Raw genomic sequence first — 19,468 nt, 5'->3', positions numbered from 1 at the left:
TCGTCTGTACTGGCCTGCCGTGTTTATAAGGCAGCTGTATATGTCGTGGTACGGAGCACTTGGTCAGCATTTCACAGACTCGCTCCGTCTCTTCAGGCTTTTGCTGTGTGGATCTGGCAATCTGATACCATCAACCATCAATTTACTCTTAAAACGATCTTGTGATACGTTATCTAAAGAAGAAAAATACGTGGAGAACTCGTCAGTTTCGCTGTTTGCGTCCTCCATTGTGTTCGTCTTTTGCCAACCAGTCCGGCGCGCATGCGCGAAAAACCCGCATCAAAACAATAACAATGAACTGGTCTATTATTAGAATGTGCCCAAACAAGGCTGGACCAGCCCCGCCTCAGCCAGCGGAGCAAGGCCCTGCTGATATTCAGACAGAAATTGGGAGCGAGATAGCGGGAATGCCAGCCGCTGATGGAGAAGAACCTGCTGCGGTGGCAGGAGATTCTGCCACTGCTGAAGGTGTCACAGAGGGCTGTCCCCCCAATGCTGGAAAAGTGTCGGGTGTTGTTGGAGGGAAGATGTTGACTGAGGGGTGTGTGAAGACCAATAAGGGTTATATGGTGTGTGGTATTGGGGAGGATCTGTCCACGGTTAGTGGTGGGGTGGAGGAGGAGGAAGGTGAGCAGGGAGGAAAGGTGGGCAATCAAGAGCAGTTTGCATGTGGAGATCCGGACAAGGAACAGGAGGCACGAGAGGAGGATGGAGGGGCGAAGGCTGAGAATGGAGAGGTTTCATTGGGAGCTGAGGCAGAGGTAAGGGTGGACGAGGAGGTGATGGAGCAGGAAGCTTCAGCCATAACGAAGAGGAGGAGCAAAAGAAAAAATGTTGTGGCTGTTGAGCAGGCTACTAAACAGACCGGCAAAATGGCTGCTGAAAGAAAAGAACAGTTGGAAAGCAGTGACAGCGAGGACGAGTTTTCTGATTCCAGTGAGATATCACTTTCACAGGTTAGCAGTAATGAATCCCGATATCCTGTCGAGTCCTTTTTGTCTTTCATTCAGCAAACTAAAGGGCTGAGGGGACTCAAGGTGGAAACATATTTTCCAAACTTGAGACTCTTTTATTCCTCAGCCAGATATTACATCAGGAAAAAGGAGGAATCAGGCTTCACTGATCAAGAGATTTTCAGACTGAAAAAGATAATGGCTAAAGGGAGAAAGCAACTTTAACATAATGGCACGCACTAACATTGTATTAATATTATTATATTGTATAGCCTTTGAGTGTGTTGCCTTAATTTTTTTACCCACAATGGACACTTTTAAAATAGCATCCCTCAATCTCAATGGGGCTAGAGAGGCTTTAAAACATCAAATGGTCTACCAGACACTTAACCATAAAAAAATTAGTGTTTTGTATGTACAGGAAACTCACAGTGATAACTCAAATGAGGCGGAATGGAAAAAGGAATGGAAGGGGGAAGTCATTTTAAGCCATGGCACCTCCCAGAGTGCAGGAGTGAGCTTCCTCTTTTCGAGAGCTTTTAATCCTCATTCAATTGAAATACAGCACATTGTTAAGGGTCGATGTCTTTTAGTCTGAGCTGGATTTGAACGATTTAATATGGTTTTTATTAATATTTATGCTCCATGTGCCAATGCAGAGAAGACACGTTTTTTAAAAGAAATTGGGGAGAAGTTGGGGGATTGTGGGACGGAGGATTATGTTTTTATAGGAGGGGATTTTAATTGTACAGAGGACGATTCCGTAGATCGTAACCATGCAGAGCCGCATGTAGCAGCTCAGCGCGCCCTGCGGCAGCTGGTCTTGTCACATGGCCTGGTGGACGTATGGAGGAGGATGCACACAGGCTCCAGGCAGTACGCGTGGTCCCATATGAAAGAAAACCACATTTCACTAGCTCGTCTTGACTGGTTTTATTGTTTTAAACACCATTTTAACGTGTTTAAAACTTGCCAGATTTTACCAGTAGGTTTTACGGATCATTCCCTGGTTTTAGGTAGTGTTTTTATTAGAAACATTTTACCTAAGAGTGCTTACTGGCATTTTAACTCAGTTTTAACTTATGACCAAGGTTTTAAGGAGATTCTGAGTTATTTTTGGTTTATTTCTGGTTTTAGACAATGGAAAAGTGATTTTACTTGTCTGCAACAGTGGTAGGACTACGGCAAAGTTCAGATAAAACTGCTCTGTCAGCAGCACACTGTTAATGTTACTCGTGACCCCATCGGATCTATAAAGGATCTGGAGTCTAGTCTTAGCAGACCTGCTGGACACAAGAGTTCAAGGCGTGTTGGTTAGGTCTCGGATGCAGAACATCGCAGATATGGATACGTCATCCAGCTTTTTCTTTAACTTGGAGAAGAAGTGCGGGCAGCGGAAGTTGATCCATTCTCTGCTGTCGGACACAGGGCAGCAGTTGAGTGAGCCGGGTCAGATCAGGGAGAGGGCTGTGGGTTTTTACTCTTCATTGTTCAAGAGCGAGTATAAGAAAAATGATGAGTTGTAAGGGGAGTTCTGCAGCAGACTGCCCCAGGTCTCCATGGAGACCAACACCCAGTTGGGCCGGCCCCTTGGGGTGCAGGAGCTCAACACATCCCTCCAAGGTATGCAAGCCCGGAAGGCTCCGGGCATCGATGGGCTCACTGTAGAGTTCTACAAAGGGTGTGTAGAGGCGTTCGGCAGGGCTGTGCGCTCTCCGGAATGCTCTACGCACTCTCCCTTGAACCCCTCCTCCAGAAAATACGCTCGAGTGTTTGTGGTCTGTTCTTACCTGGTTTTAACACTAATTTGGTTTTATCTGCCTATGCCGACGATGTCGTTGTTTTTATAAAAGACCAGAAGGATGCTGACACATTATGTAATGTCACTGAAAAGTTTTGTGTCCTATCTGCTGCGAGGGTGAACTGGGGAAAGAGTGAAGCCTTCGCCACGGGTGAGTGGCATGGCCGTCTCCCAGTTCTCCCTCAAAATCTTCCATGGAGGAGGGATGGTTTTAAGTATCTGGGCATCTTTTTAAGGGATAAAGCTTTGGTACAAAAGAATTGGGAAACTGTCGAGCAACAAATAAAGAACAAACTGACTAAGTGGAGATGGATTCACTCCCAGCTGTCTTACAGAGGCAGGGTATTAATTTTAAACAATCTTGTTGCATCGCAGTTGTGGCACAAACTTCATGTTTTAGACCCACCACCAGACTTGTTGATGAAAATACAATCTGAGATGGTGGAGTTTTTCTGGAAGGGTTTACATTGGGTGCCACAATCTGTCTTGTTTTTATCAAGAGAGGGGGGGGGGGGGCAGGGCCTTGTCCACCTGGCCAGCAGAACAGCTGTTTTCCGCATGCAGTTTCTCCAAAAGTACCTGGTAAGTCCTTCTGACATTGTGTGGAGAGACGTAGCCAGCTGCATTTTAAGACGCGTGAGTGGGTTGGGGCTAGATGCTGCTGTGTTCTTAACCAATTTTTAGCATTTTAAAGTTAAAAGGGTTGCCTCGTTTTTATCAGAGCGTTTTTAAGTCATGTGCTGTTTTTACAATACATAGATCCAAAACGTACAATTCTCTGCATTGGCTTTTAGAAGAACCTCTGGTGTGCGGAGCGAGAATAGAGTCTGTGACGGTACTTTGCCGGGTCTGTCAGAGACGTTGTGCAGGTCCGGCACGGTGACCGTAAGAAAGCTGGTGGAAGCAGCTGGACCGGATTTCAGCAACATCCAGGCGCTGGGTTTACTGCTGGGGGTCCAGTCCGACAGGCTGATACGGCGCTTCCTCGATCGGGTGAAGGAGAGGATGACAGCCAAAGAAAGACATCTGCTGCAGCTGCATTCCACTGGACATTGTGAGCCTGATCCGACAGACCCGTTTCCAGACGTTCAACTGGACCCTGATTTCACAGAGGACAGCGGCCCTCTCTTATATAACGTGGCCCCCAAGATGACCTTGTGCAGTGCGAGCCCACAGATGCTGTACAAGGTTAATGTAAAAATAATGAATAAACGGACCTGTCAGCGTGTGGAGAGACAAGTTCGGAGGACAGAGGCCCCAATGGAGAACTCTTTTACAAGCCTCCGGTGAGGAAACGGACTGGTGACCTGCAGTGGAGAATCCTCCATGGTGCTATTGCCACAAACTCTTTTTTATCGATCATCAGTCCTGGAGTTTTAAACGTGTGTCCGTTCTGTAGCTTGTCTGAGAGTGTTTTTCATGTTTTTATGGAATGTGTGAGATTGATGAGGTTTTTTAGTCTTTTGATGAGATATTTTAGCCTTTTTGGTGTGGTTTTTACAAATGCTGTTTTTATCAATGGTGTGCATTACAGCAGAGCCACTAAGGCAAAATCTCAGATGTTAAACTTTTTAATTGCTGAGGCCAAAATGGCAATCTACATATCTCGGAGGGACAAGTTGCAGGCTGGACACCATCTTGATGCTGTGGCTCTGTGGAAGTGCAACGTTAAAGCCAGGATTAGGCTGGAGTTTCACTTCCACAGAGCCACACAAAACATTGATGATTTTATGCAGTTGTGGGGTTTTAATAAGATTTTATGTGGCGTGTCTAAAGAAGGAGAACTCCAATTTAACAAGCTCCTTATTTAAGTATTTTATATAAATGACACTTGGTTTTAACTAAATTGTTTTTATGTTTTCTGATGTTCTGTAAATAAAGTTTTGTTAAAAGTCAAAAAAGTCTTCTTCTTCTTCTTCTGTCTACGTTACACAGATCATGAGCGGTGAACTTTTAAACCCGCGGTTCCGTCGCACAGTTTGAGATGTATATAAGTACCACGACTGAAAAACTCGTACAGTGTATGCCCGGCTTAACACACATACCATAACAGCTCCGCATCACCGTTTATGACAACGAACTTCCACTTCTTCTTCTTCTGTTTTAAAAGTGGTGCGCCCTTCTTCTTCTTTGTGTTTTAATGGGTGCTGACCACATCCAAAAGGATCATTACCGCCCGTCTAGTGGTGCGCTCTGTTCCTCATCTTTATATTATCAGCAGCGCAACCAGCTACCGTAACACCTGTTAAATGTATCACTGTTATAGCTCTGAAGGTCCAGAAACTCATGTGTGCTATAGCGCAGCAACGCGGTGCAGTTTTGGAAGAAAAGATAGCCAGTGTGTTGTTAGCTTTAGCCTAGCACGCACCCCCCTCCGCGGTTAAGCCGGCTTTGTGTACGTTCCGGTCGCCGGGTGAGTTGCACTTCCGCCCGGCCGGGAGAAGTCGGCAGGATCCAGTGTTCTGGAGATCTCTAGGATGACGGGAATATCGGCGATAAATGTATCACTGTTATAGCTCCGAAGGTCCAGAAACTCATGTGTGCTATTGCGCAGCAACGCGGTGCAGTTTTGGAAGAAAAAGTCCGGTGAAAAATAGATTAAAAAAAACTTCAGGAAGTGGTTTTGAGAAGTGGTTTTTGATTAATTTTGTCACCACGGTAACTTTAAATGGCGTCAAGTACAAATGGCACACTTCGCGGTGTCGAGACGCACGTTTTGATATATAGTTTGTGGGGGTACAGCCTACGGTTCGGGCTGTATTAACGGTGACGGAAGAATAAAATGGAATACTAGAATCGTTCAACTTCTGAAGAAGTTGAAGAAGGCGCCCGCCTGGTGGTGCGCGTAACCGTCAAAGGCAAGGCTTCCGAGTTCCTTGGTCGTAGGCTTTTATCACTTGGGGATTTTAAATCAAATCTTCTGAGTGTGAAAAGGATTTGTCTTCGTCAAAACCAGCCGACAGGAGAAGGTCTGCATCCAAGCAGCATGGAAAATTGGTGTTATTAAAACATGATTAAATATTTCAATGTAGCATGAAAAAATTGAATATGTGAATAAAAATGTTAAAGGCATTACAGACTACTAAAGGAAGTACAAACTCTGTGAAGCAGAAGTTGGTGAGACCTTCCTAGAGCTACTTCCGGTTAGCAACATGCTAAGCATTAGCCGCTAACATGGTTGTGTCCAGTATCACCGTGTGATTGTACTCTGTTAGTTTGGTCCAAATCCTGTACTGGGAAGTTCCTCAAAAAGGGTGCCAATACTTAATGTCACCAAAGCTCACCAAAGGCCATGTGTCAAATCGGCCTCCTTTAGCAACTAAGCCTCACCAATGTTAAACGCATTACAAACTACTAAAGGAAGTACAAACTCTGTGAAGCAGAAGTTGGTGAGACCTTCCTAGAGCTACTTCCGGTTAGCAACATGCTAACAGTTAGCCGCTAACATGGTTGTGTTCAGTATGACCGGGTAATTGTACTCTGTCAGTTTGGTCCAAATCCTGTACTGGGAAGTGCCTCAAATAGGGAGACAATACGTTGTTTATAACGTTGCCATGGTAACTCAAAATGGCGCATGGTAACTCAAAATGGCGAGTGGTACAAAAAGATACTTCATGGGATCAGCACAGTTTTTATATACACACACTCTGGGGATTATAATATAAAACTCTAAGTCTCCCACACCGGGAATCAATCGCACAACCTCTTGCATGCAAAGCCTGCACTCTCCCTCTGAGCTATACTGTAGCGCCATATATGGACATGCATTATAGGGACCATAAGGGGTCAGGTCCTCCTTTGAAAAGCATTGGATGTTTGACACTTCATAGCTTGGAGATGCTTTATGCAACGTAGCCCAAATTTCTTGTGGGGCTTTCTCTCTAAGGGAAGTACAGACTCTGTGAAGCAGAAGTTTGTCCGAGTTTCCTAGAGCTACTTCCGGTTAGCAACATGCTAACAGTTAGCCATTAACATAGTTGTGTTCAGTATCACCGGGTGATTGTACTCTGTCAGTTTGGTCCAAATCCTGTACTGGGAAGTGCCTCAAATAGGGGTGCCAATACTTAATGTCACCAAACGTGACCAAAGTTCATGGGTCACATTGGCCTCTTTTAGCAACTCAGCCTCACCACATCTGGGCCCAGAACTCAACATTTGACCAAAATGGTGTGTAGTGCCATTTCCCACATGTGGGTGGTGCTGTATTGGCCAATTGGGTCGTGTCTGGGCATCATGCCAGGTCCTGTTGGAAGCAAAGGCCCAATAGGAAAGCATGTGACATCCAAAATGGGACAGAAAAGTGACACATGACTGAAAGTCACATGAAAATTTTAAAATGTTAAGAGGAAGTGACTGTGCGAATTTCAGATTCCTACATTAATCACAGCCGCTGCAGCGGGCGTCGAAAGTTGCCATTCTATCTCAATGGAACGTCTCCCACTGGCCCTCAGAGTTCCGTCGTCATGGAAACTCACTGACACAGCTGCAGCGGGCGAGTCTACCAAAGTGCAGAGACTTTGCTCACAATAAGTCCCATTGGATTATAATGGAGAACTTTGCCCCGAACAACGCTTCATATCTCCTGATCTATAAATGGTAGAGACGTAATTTTTTCAGCGTTTATTTCCTAACGGATAGGGGAAGAAGAAAAGCTATCGTTTTTTGCTGGAAAAAGTTTAATAAAGGCGTAAAAAATTATGATCTAAATGGGATTTTTATGGATTTTCAGAAATCCTCTTAAAACGGTTCCGAACAAATCGCTGTAGCTCAAAAAGTATAAGAGATATCAAAATAATTCTTTCACCATGAGTATCAGCAGGCTTTTGAGGACCATGAAGCTCATTTTTATGTTTGTACAAAAATCGGTGTAGACACAGCGACGATGTAAAAAAGTGGTTGATGTGGGAAAATGCAGCTCCAAAGCGTTTTTAGGATTTTGCACATTCGCTACTCCCGAACAAATTGCTCCTGCGGAAAAACCGTAACAGTTATCCACAAAATTCCTTTTTTGTGAGTGCCAGAAGGGTTGGGACATTCATGTATGAAAGTCTCATGTCTGTACATAAAACGGTTTAGGAGTAGCGACGATGCAAAAACATGTGATGTTTTGGATTTTTAGACGTCATTTTTCAAAACCGCTCCATAGGAAATGAATGGGGGAGGTTTCGGGTTTGTGTCGCTCTGAGGTGATTTGCGAAAAATCTATAAATGCCACACCAATGAGGGTTACATTTCCTGAATCCTGACAAAAATACCTACGTTTTGATGTATAATTTGTCTACGTAGAGGGAAAATTGAGCGAGTAAGGTCAAGTTGTTCGGAGTTTTGAAATCTTTAAAAAAGCTAGAGTGGGCCACTCTAGCGGTTGGAGAATTCCGTCATTGACTTTCATTGTAAACGTTGATTTCGCTGATTTTTGGACATGAGCTTTGAGGAGTAACTGTGAAGAGATGATAAAAGATATCCACATGCCGTTTTCACTTCTGAGTAGGTCACAGATATATCTACAAACTGGAAGTTAAACGGTGTTCGTAGGTAAAAGCATGAAGACACAGTACAGTATTGAAAATGGTCATTTGGAGGCTTTTTTGAGGCTTTCTTTCTACCCGACTCCATTGATTATTATGGGTTTTTTGGGGGTTGGTTTTTCACTAATTTTGTTGCCATGGTAACTCGAAATCCCAATAAAAGTAGTAGCACACATCTCGAGATCGAGCCACAGGTTTTGATGCCTATATTGTGGGGGTGCACGCTATGGTTCGGGCCGCATTAATCGTGAAGGAAGAATAATAAAGAACTAGAAAAATTTCTGAAGAAATTTAGCAAGGCGCCTGCCTCATGGTGCGTACCGTACCGTCAGAAATAGCAACAGGAAGCAACACTGCGAATTTAAGGTTCCTACGGTCTTCACAGCCCTCACAGCGGCCGTTGAAAGGTGCCATGTTAAGTCAATGAACCTCCTAGGAGCCTCTTGCTAGCAGCGTTGTCATGGAGACTCACTGACAGCTGCAGCCCTCTCTGTCTGTAAAGGCAGAAGAACTCTGGCTAAGCAGCAGTTGGTAGGACCTTCCTAAATCTATTTCCAGTTAGCAACATGCTAACGGTTAGCCGCTAGCATGGCTGTGTTCAGTATCACCAGGTGATGTTACTCTGTTAGTTTGGTTGAAATCCTGTACTGAGAAGTGCCTAAAGTGGGAGAAAATCCTAAAATTCACCAAATCTGTCAAGCAGAAGTTTGTACAGGCTTACTAGAGCTACTTCCGGTTAGCAACATGCTAACCGTTAGCCGCTAACAAGGTTGTGTTTAGTATCACCGGGGGATTGTACTCTCTCAGTTTGGTCCAAATCCTGTACTGGGAAGTGCCTCAAATAGGGGTGCCAATACTTAATGTCACCAAACGTGACCAAAGTTCATGAGTCAGATTGGCCTCCTTTAGCAACTCAGCCTCACCACATCTGGGCCCAGAACTCAACATTTGACCAAAATGGTCAGTAGCGCCATTTCCCACAGGTGGGTGGTGCTGTATTGGCCAATTGGGTTGTGTCTGGTTATCATGCCAGGTCCTGTTGGAAGCAAAGGCCCAATAGGAAAGCATGTGAAATCCCAAATGGGACAGAAAACTGACACATGGCTGAAAGTCACATGAAAATTTTAAAATGTTAAGAGGAAGTGACTGTGTGAATTTCAGATTTCTACATTAATCACAGCCGCTGCAGTGAGCGATGAAAGTTTCCATTGTATCTCAATGGAGCTTCTCTCTCTGGCCCTCAGAGTTCCGTTTTCATGGAAACTCACTGACACACCTGCAGCGGCTTGTCTACAAAAGTGCAGACACTTTGCTCACAGTAAGTCCCATTGGATTATAATGGAGAACTTTGCCCCGAACAATGCTTCATATCTCCTGATCCATAAATGGTAGAGACGTAATTTTTTCTGTGTTTAGTTCGTAACAAATAGGGGAAGAAGAAAAGCTATCGTTTTTTGCTGGAAAAAGTTTAATAAAGGCGTAAAAAATTATGATCTAAATGGGATTTTTATGGATTTTAAGAAATCCTCTAAAAAGGGTCCCGAACAAATCGCTGTAACTCAAAAAGTATAGGAGATATTAAAATAATTATTTATGAAACATTAAAAACCTTTAAACAGTGTATAATTGCACAACACTAGAATTGAAATATGTCCAAACAAACATACCCCTTAGCATTTTGCTAATTGTTCCTTTTCTCATCTGTCTTTTTAATAGTACGTCTCAGTGGCAAGAACTCAGTTCTTCAGGTTCAGAAAAGAGGAGAATGGATGACAGTCTGCTCCGAGGAATGGAACAACCAGCTGGGGAAATCTGCCTGCAAGCAACTGGGATACTCCAGGTTTACACTATGGCCCATATCTAATGTTTTTTTTTTTTTTTATTTGCTCAGATTAGGTTAATATTTTAATCGAAGCTTTAAACAAGGACACTGAAGACAAAAAAAATTATCAATCAGATTATACAGATTGGGTCTGATTATACAGATTGGTCAAAAAAAAATTCCTATATAAGGGAACCAGTTGCTTGCATCAAAGTCTTTACAAGCAGCATTCCTTCCCGAAGAAGCGTAGAGCCACAGGGAGAGTCGTCTGCATTGTCCATGGCTTTGCAGCAATCCCTCATCTAAAAATTAAGCAACTAAAAATTAAGCAACTCTCTGGCTAAATGGATCGCTGTGAATTGTAGACCACTTTCAGTGGTAGAGGATAATGGGTTAAACATTTCTACACTACCGTGTAAAAAATGCAGTTCATTGGTCAGTTCATTGGACCTCCATGAGCATTTCTAACTACATTGGCGTGACTGCACACACATCAACAAAGACTGGCATTTAGCATCTTTAGTCCTCACTGTACACAAAAACAATGCACTAAACTGCACAGACCAGTTTTTTCTGTGGTTCAGTACTGGGAAATTTAGCAAAAGGTTACACAATAGGTACAGATTATGCCAGAAACATGATGGCAGCAGCAAGACAGCTTTCTTTCCAGCACATAACCTGTGTTACGCATATTTTGCAGAGAGCCATTACTGTTTGCCTGGACAGTTGTAGATTTAATGATGTACTAGCGAAGTGCCGCAAGATAGTGGGTCAGTTCAGACATAGCCCAGCCAACACAGAGGAACGGTATCAGCAGCAAAGGGAACTTGGCCAGAAAAAGGAACCCCTGATTCAGGATGTTTACACAAGGTGGAACTTCACACTGTTAAAGACCTATCGTATTCTCAAGAACAAAGAGGCAGTGATTGCTATTCTGGCTAAACAGAGTTGTCTGAAGCAGAGTGAACAAAACTGGAGAAGTTGACTGCCATCCTTGAACCATACAGGTAAATGAAACAATGTAAATAATTTCAGAAATGATCACTGTGATTGCTAAAAAGATGAACAAAATCTTATTTTATCACTGCAAATATGTGATTGAACTTCTTAGAGGTGAGACGTATGTCTCATGTTCTGTCGTGTTACCTGCCCTTCGATACCTGGACCACATGATGAAGCCAGTTGATGAACGACATGATGAAGCAATCTCTAATGAGGACTCAACCTTTCATAGTGAGATTCAAGACTGCCTTACTGAAGGACTTGTTTGAGCGCAAAGGTGCACTCGACCATGATTGGCTCAAAGTGGCAACAGTACTTGACCCTCGCTTTAAGGATTTAAAGTGTCTCCCAAAAGAACAGCCAGATGAAGTATGGACAAAGCTTGAGGCCTTTCTGCAAGAAGAATCCAATAAAGCTGCCGGAGAGCCCAGGAATGAGCCACCAAAGTCAAAAACCAGACTCTTTTCTTTAGACTGTGACTCTGACACAGATGATGTGGGCCCTAACCATGTGCTGAGCCTTTAGAGAGCAGAATGCTCAATCAGTGAGACAGCCTGCCCACTACAATGGTGTTCAGGGCCCCATCCACAGCTGTCTACCCTGGCCAGAAAATATCTCACTAGCCCCGCCACTTTTGTCGTCTGTGAGAGGGTTTTCTCACTTGCTGGGAACATCATTCGAAAGAAAAAGGCAGCTTTGCGCTCTGAAAACGTAAACAAGGTAGTTTGTCTTAGTAAGTGGCTTAAGGAGAAAAAGTAGCCTTGGTGGTATATCAGTTTTGGTTGTACAAAATGTTGCATTGAATATCAAATGTTAAGCCCTTAAATGCAATGCTTTATGCATAATTTCCCCATAATTCTGTTGTCAAATAGAAATGGCCCATATTGAAATGGTACTATAGTTATTGTTTGTGTACAGTTTACATTTCTAAATACAGATTTTTTTTTTCAAAGAAGTTACATGATTAATCAGGGGTTCCTGAAACAACTGAAAGGTGAATAGATACAACTTTACAAATCTGATAGTTGAATATCTTAAACAGCAGACTAAAAATAAATATCTTTGTTGTTGAGTTCATGTCTATTCTCCTGCTTCTTGTGAACAAACCAAGCCTGAATCTCGGACCTGTCTCTTGTTTCTGCCCCTGCTTGCTTGCCCTTGCTCACTGTGTGCCTCTCGTTACCCATTGTCTTGCCTGGATTCCGGACTCACCCCTTGCCTAAGCCCTTCTGGACACTTCTGCATTGTGGAGTATTACCCTGTTGCAAGACCCACAAAGTGACAACGACCTCCCTGCTTGCATTTGTCCTGCCAAACCACACCAAGATTTGGATCAGTCAGCCAATTAAATTAAATTCAATGTTATTTATGTAGTGCCATTTCACAACACACGTCACTTTACAAGATCAAATTCAATCAAATCATACAGATTGGTCAAATAGTTTCCTGTCTAAGGAAACCCAGCAGATTGCATCGAGTCTTGACAAGCAGCATTCACTCCTCATGAAAGAGGATAGAGCCACAGTGGACAGTTGTCTGCATTGTCGATGGCTTTGTAGGACTCCCTCCTACTCCGCATGCAATAATCGATAATGGAGAGGAAAACCTCCAGAATAACCTGGCTCAGTGTGAATAGTCATCTGCCTCAACCACCTGGGGGTTAGAGAAGACAGAGCAGAGACATAAAAATAGCGGAAGCACATTGATCCAAAAATCCTTTTTATGTTATATGGTAATAGCGCATGATCTTCCTCCTCTGGATGGTGTCCCAGCTAACAGAGCGCCAGACCAGGTGTACCTACTATGAAGAGAAAAATGACAGAACAAAAAGTTAAAAGTTGAAATAACAACAAACAATGCACACTGGAGAACAGTAAGTAACTCAGCAGAGTGAGAAAAGTAGACACTGATGTCCTCCAGCAGCCTAAGCCCATAGCAGCATAACTACAGAGATAGCTCAGGGTAACCTAAGCCACTCTAACTATAAACTTTGTCAAAAAAAGTTTTAAGCCTTGTCTTAGAAGTAGACAGGGGCTGCCTCATGGACCAAAACTGGGAGTTAGTTCCACAAAGAAGAGCCTGATAACGAAAAGGTCTGCCTCCCATTTTACTTTTAGATACTCTAGGAACTACTAGTAGACCTGCAGTCTGACAGCAAAGCGCTCTGTTAGGAACATATGGGGTAATCAGATGTCTGATATATGATGGAGCTTGACTATAAAGGGCTTTAACATAAAGCCAATGAAGGGAAGCTAACACAGGTGAAATCCCTCTTGTTGACTTTCATCAGGATTCTTGCTGCAGCATTTTGGGTCAGCTGAAGGCTTTGAACTGCATTTTGTGCTTATCCTGATAGTAAACAATTAGCATCAGCATCACTCTTGGACAAAATATTTCTAATTTTGGTAATATTTCTGAGGTGAAAAAAGGAAACCCTAGAAACCTGTTTATTATGGAATTTAAATCAGAATCAGAATCAAGTTTATTGCCAAGTAGGGTTGCACTTACAAGGAATTTGACTTGGTGTTGATGGTGCAGACAAAACAGATATATATACAGAGCTATATACACAGTAGACTGTGCGTTAATGTAACACAGAAGGTCTGGAGATGCTACATTAGTGTAGCTTGTAGGTCCTGAACGAGGGAGGGAGAGAGGCAGTGTCAAGTGTCAATGGGGGCTCTTGGCCTTTTTGATAAGGCTGGTAGCGGATGGGAAGAAACTTTTTTTGTGGCATGAGGTTTTGGTCCTGATGGACCGCAGCCTCCTTCCTGAGGGAAGTGACTGAAATAGTTTGTGACTGGGGTACTAGGGATCAGCCTCAATCTTCCCTGCACGCCTCAGAGTCCTGGAAGTGTACAGGTCCTGGAGAGATGGAAGATTGCAGCCAATCTCCTTCTCTACAGACCAGATGACACGTTGCACTCTGCCCTTGTCCTTAGCGGTGGCACCAGCGTACCACATGGTGATGGAGGAGGTGAGGATGGACTCAATGATGGAGGAGTAAAAGTGCACCATCATTGTCCTTGGCAGGTTGAATTTCTTCAGCTGCCGCAGGAAGTACATCCTCTGCTGCGCTTTCTTGGTGAGGGAGTTAATGTTCAGCTCCCACTTTAGGTCCTGTGAGATGATAGTTCCCAGGAAGCGGAAAGACTCCACAGTGTCAATTGTGGAGTCACAGAGGGTGATGGGGGTACCTGGAATAGAGTTCTTACTGAAGTCCACAACCATCTCCACTGTTTTTAGAGCGTTGAGCTCCAGGTTGTTCTCCCTGCACCAGGTTGCCAGATGGTCAGCCTCCCACCTGTAGGCGGACTCGTTACCATCAGAGATAAGTCCGATAAGTCCGTCTTGGTCAAAAATGACACCAAGGTATTTTTTACTTTATTATAATATACAAGTGATTGATTAAGAAGTTTATTTTTGGTCCAAAGAATACAACTTCTGTCTTCTCAGAATTTAAGTGCAGGAAATTTAAAGTCATCTAGCTTTTGATGTCTTCAAGACATGACTGCAGTCGAAGTAATTGGTTGGATTCATCAGGATTTATGGATAAATATAGCTGAGTGTCATCAGCATAACAGATTAAATAATTTCTTACTTTTTGGTGTACCAAATTACCCTGATAATGATGTAATATTTTATTGGCTAAGCCCCTGATGATGAGAGTGTCTAGCTCCACCTCTGGTTTGTACTAACCCTAATGGACAGTGTGGAAATCTATGAACAATAAAACCAAAGTAACTAGTGTTTCCCTGTTTTATTTGTCTTTATCCTAATTCTACAAGTAAATTATAAATTAGTAATATAAGTATTAGTAATATTATAAGTGGAACCCTAATCATACTATTATAACTAAGCAAACGTCTAAACAAAAATAGCAGATGTTTAGTGTTCTTGTTTATTATGTAAAATAAATTACACCAGCAATTTATGCCTGAACTGCCTCAAATGGTCGTCAATAAATGAACGCAATAATAGCAACAAAATATCGGTAAAAGGGAAACCCTCACCTTTTCCTTTTCAGACGGCTGTGGCTAAGAATCTGAATGTTTAATAACCTGCAGTCTTTGCTTTTCCATCTTTCCAGCAGTCTTCAGAACTCCTGCCTGGCAGAGAATATTTAGCATAAGTTAGCTGAGCTAACGATGTCCAAAATATGCCTCTGGGGAAAACTATTGAAGTGCGTAAATTAACAAACCAATAATAGTTTGTGCGAACAGTACGTCGTTCCGACAGTGTTGCCGTTCTGACAGGGGCGTTTTTTTGCTGCTGGCTGTGCAAAAACAGAGCTCGACAGATTTTACTTTCACAAGTGGATCAGTCAGCTTTCGCCATAGTGCTCCGCTTGATTCATGCATGTAAATAGTTTAATTGTGATTCATGCGGGGGGTATTTCAAATTATGTGGACACTACAATGGGAAAGTATGAGAGTAAAGGAAGAACAAGAAGAGAAAAAAGAAAGAAAAGAGGTGAGAGAAAGAGGAGATAAAAGGGGGAGAATGATAAAACGTCTTCAGTCTGCTTCATCACCTGCAAGGAGAGATGTAAAATGAACAGCACAACCAACAGATATAGTATAACAGATGCAATAAAGTAACACCTTGATACCATTGCTGAATTATATGTATTATTTAATCTGACATGTATAATGTGATAGCTGAGAAAAAAATAAATTATGGGCTTTCTGTATAGAAGTGAACACTGAGTACCTGGAACCCAGCACCTGTGGGTGTTTGTGAGAGTGCACTTGTGTATGTAAAATTTATCCAAAAGAAAAAATTGCTCAATAGTGGTTGTGAAGAACCAAAGATCCGCCTTCCCCAAGCACCATAACCCCAGACCCCCAAAGGGGCCCCCAAAGCAGGGCGCCCAAGAGGGGCCAAAACAGGAAATCTGCCCCCCCACCAAGGGAAGAGGAGAGACAACACTGAGGAAATTCCCCAGCCGCCGCAATGCCAAAGCCCCCAGGAGGGCGAGCCTGTGGACTCCGCCGGCAGACAGCTACGCTGCAGTGGAACCAGCCATGGGACCCAGGGCCCCAAAGCGCCGCGCCAGTCGAGAGCCCTGACCAAGCCCCGGGGGGCCAGGCCCCGCGAAGCAGCCGCCAGGAATGAGCCGGCCCCCACCTGGGAATCTGCCCCGAACCCGAGGGCCGCCAATGCACCAGAGGGCCAAGGCGCGAGCCAGCGGAGTGGGGCAGGACAGGGGGGATAGGTTCCGCACTCAACAAAGACTTGAGATGTTCTTGGGAGAGGGAGCGGTTCGGCCCCGAACCTGGGAAGAAAAAAAACACAATCTCATTCACACCTTCCTAACTTAGTGCCTCACTCACAACGAGCAGACTATAAAAAGTCCACATTTATTATTAAACAAATGAGGATAGAAATTCCTCTTGTAATAACTAGCGTCATTTAATGTGAATCCCCAAAGTTACTCTCCAAAACCTAAATAAAACTTTCAAAGGTAATTTTAACAATCTGATATTAATTATTGGAGTAAAATTTGCTGCCCAAATGGGGGATTCCTTCTGGTGTCTTTGGGGATCGTTAAGTAATCCTAGACTTCGAAAATTAAATCAAACACAGGGAATGATTCAAAAATTTTATTAAAAAACTGGGAAACAAGAAACTGACGGGAGAACTCTCATCAACAACCACGAGGAAGAGATAGAGGTTAGTGGCTGCTAAGGACTTAATGGCTGATAGAAAACCCAGAAATAAAGGCACTAATCAATATCTGCATTTTTATTTACATCACCCACTGGAACACAAACTCTCTGTTATCACAGTTCTGAATTATCGGGTTGACATCATTCCCTCTGCCACAGAGGAGAAACAAAAAGAACACAACCACATCAGGAAAACACTTTAAAAATGTGGTTAGCCAAATGGGGCGTTTGTCAAATCAGCCAACAAAGCTGGCAGAAAAACACCAGTGTCTAACACACAGGAGAAAACAAAGAGAAAAACATTGTCATTCCATAGGTGTCCGGAGTTTCTGAGAAATTCCAGAGGTTTTCTCAAAACACAACACACCAGTGAATTTTAAAACCTAATAACACTCAGAAAAAACTGGTTCATCCCAAACACAGAACACCCACACCACAGCTGAGCGGCATGTGTATGTAGTCAAATACAGCAAGGACTGCTCAGGCTCCTACATCAGGGAAACGAAACAACTATTGCATGGCACAGCTCAAGGCTAGACTCAGCTGTCAACTTGCACCTCAAGAATAAAGGACATACTTTTGATAACAATCATGTCCAGATTTTGGGCAGGGAAAACCAATGGTTTTAATGAGGAGTAAAAGGAGCAGTCTTGGTCAAAAGAGAAAACCCATCAGTAAACAGAGGGGGAGGATTGTGCATCCAACTCCCCAATGTTTACAGCTTGACCCAACACATTCAAAAGGGATTACATAAGCAGTCTTATAAGGATTCAGGTGACCAAGTACTCCACTCACACCGAGAAATAGCCACTAATGACCCAGGACAATGACAGTTGGGTTATTGATATGCATCTGACTGAGAATGCACCTAAAACAACGCATGTCCTTAAAATGCATGTCTTTAAAAACAACAGTATTCCAACTATTCTCTCAGGTGTGAGCCGGCAGAATTGGAAAAGATAGGTGTCGAACCAATTTCAGAAAAATGGAGTGAAAATACACTTTCCTTTGATTTAAGCCTGTTTGTTGTTGCGATGACCCACATAGCTGAGAATTTACACAGGCAAAGCCACTAATCTTCTCAGAATCCAGGTAAGGTTTATAGTTCCAATACGTAGTTCTTTAGGCTCAATTTGCATACAGAAAGTGACAGCCAAGATAATAATGATATCACAACTGGCTGTGTCCTGGTATAGGCAGGCAGTTTTCGTCTCAGCATGGGGTTAAATAACAGACCTTAGGGGGATCAGTAGGACAGGTGTGTGTCATACACATTAAACCAGACAATTCCCTCGGCTAGGCAGGAGGCATGAGTCGAGGGGGATAAACTTGGCTATTGTCCAGAAGACGGAAGCCAATCAGGTTAGACGAGACAAGGAAATCCAGGAAAAAAATACTTGATCAATAACAGGCTGATAAACACTCTATATTAAGTAGGACCCATTGTGTACACCCATTCAGAGGCGTGCACTGATATCAGAAAGAAAGAAAATCTCAAACTGACCTCAGATGCATGAGTGAAAGTAGCGGTGGTCAAAGGTTTTCTTTGGATTTGTGTAAACCAGCAGGTCAGAAAGTTCAGTGCATAAAACAGCTGACAACAACTTCCCTCGGTAAGTGTGTCTGTCGCTGTTATGTTTTATTTAAAACTGAAAGTAACGCTGTAGCTCGGCTAATTTAGCATGACGCGCTTTTTTTTTTAAGAAGAAGGAGGAGGGTCGAATGTGAAATGATGTCCCGGTTTGACTGGGTCTGATTTGGAAAAAGTAAAAAAGAAAATCATAAATATTATTCCACCTGCGCTTTTCTGTAACAAAGAAGGTCGTGGAGGGGCCGTTGACCATCTCCAGCAGTCAATGAGCGAGAGGCGGGGACACAGAGTATATAGGATTGATTTATATTGAATGTTACAGTAGAGTTAATGTACAGGTGTGAAGAAGATGATGTAATGATGCAAGCTGCTGTCTTTTGAATTAGCTGCAGTTTATGGAGGGTTTTGAAATTGTAAAGTGGAAAGGTGAGTGGACAGTGGACCAGTTTGGCAAAAGTGCGAAGGAAGAACTTGCTTGATGCTACAAATATGAAAGTTAACCAGGTGATGTTATGGATGTGGAAAGTGAAGGAGATTATGGAGAGGGCTGTCCTTGATGGTGCAAAGGCTCTGAAGCTGGAAGGTGGGAGAGATACAGGAATTGTCAATGGAAATGTCAGATTTGGTTAAAGTGGACTTGTTACAATAAGCAAATGAGGTTACTAAGGTGGCATGACGTCCACGGCCCGGGAATATATGGGCTGACTAGAAAATGTTTTCAGTCAAATTGATTGTTTTTGCTTTAACCCCTGAATATGATGGATTTTTCAAAATTTACACAAGACATGTATCAATATACATGTCTTGTGTCCTTCACATTTGTAAATAAATTTTGTTGTTTGTATTTAAAGAGTATTATTACATTTTCTGCTCAAAGCGGTTAAAGTAAATTAATACCCACTCCTGAGTCCCGACAGTAGATGGTGCAAGTTTAAAAACAAAAGTCTAACTTACTGGGTCTAGCTAGCTACCTGAAAGAGCACCTGCTAGCTAACCATTATTAATAAAACTTTGATTCATTAATACAACTTTTGAAATTATCCCCCCCTCTGTTTTTTTTGCAAATCGCACACTGAGCGTTCCATTCATCACATTGGTG

The 19,468-nt window shown here is 43.0% G+C and overlaps 1 protein-coding gene across 1 annotated transcript in view; it reads left to right on the top strand.

The window, feature by feature from the left end:
* The window catches only part of tmprss3a (transmembrane serine protease 3a), a 202,925-nt gene that overhangs the window by 75,246 nt on the left and 108,211 nt on the right, over positions 1 to 19,468 (top strand). The window contains exon 6 of the mRNA XM_036138765.1: positions 9,999 to 10,122. Coding sequence (XP_035994658.1) covers positions 9,999 to 10,122 — 124 coding nt within the window. The remainder of the gene's footprint in view (positions 1 to 9,998; positions 10,123 to 19,468) is intronic.

Source organism: Fundulus heteroclitus, chromosome 7, assembly GCF_011125445.2.
Source record: "Fundulus heteroclitus isolate FHET01 chromosome 7, MU-UCD_Fhet_4.1, whole genome shotgun sequence".
In the NCBI taxonomy this organism is placed as follows: Eukaryota; Metazoa; Chordata; class Actinopteri; order Cyprinodontiformes; family Fundulidae; genus Fundulus; species Fundulus heteroclitus.
This window is presented reverse-complemented; position numbering and strand designations above follow the sequence as displayed.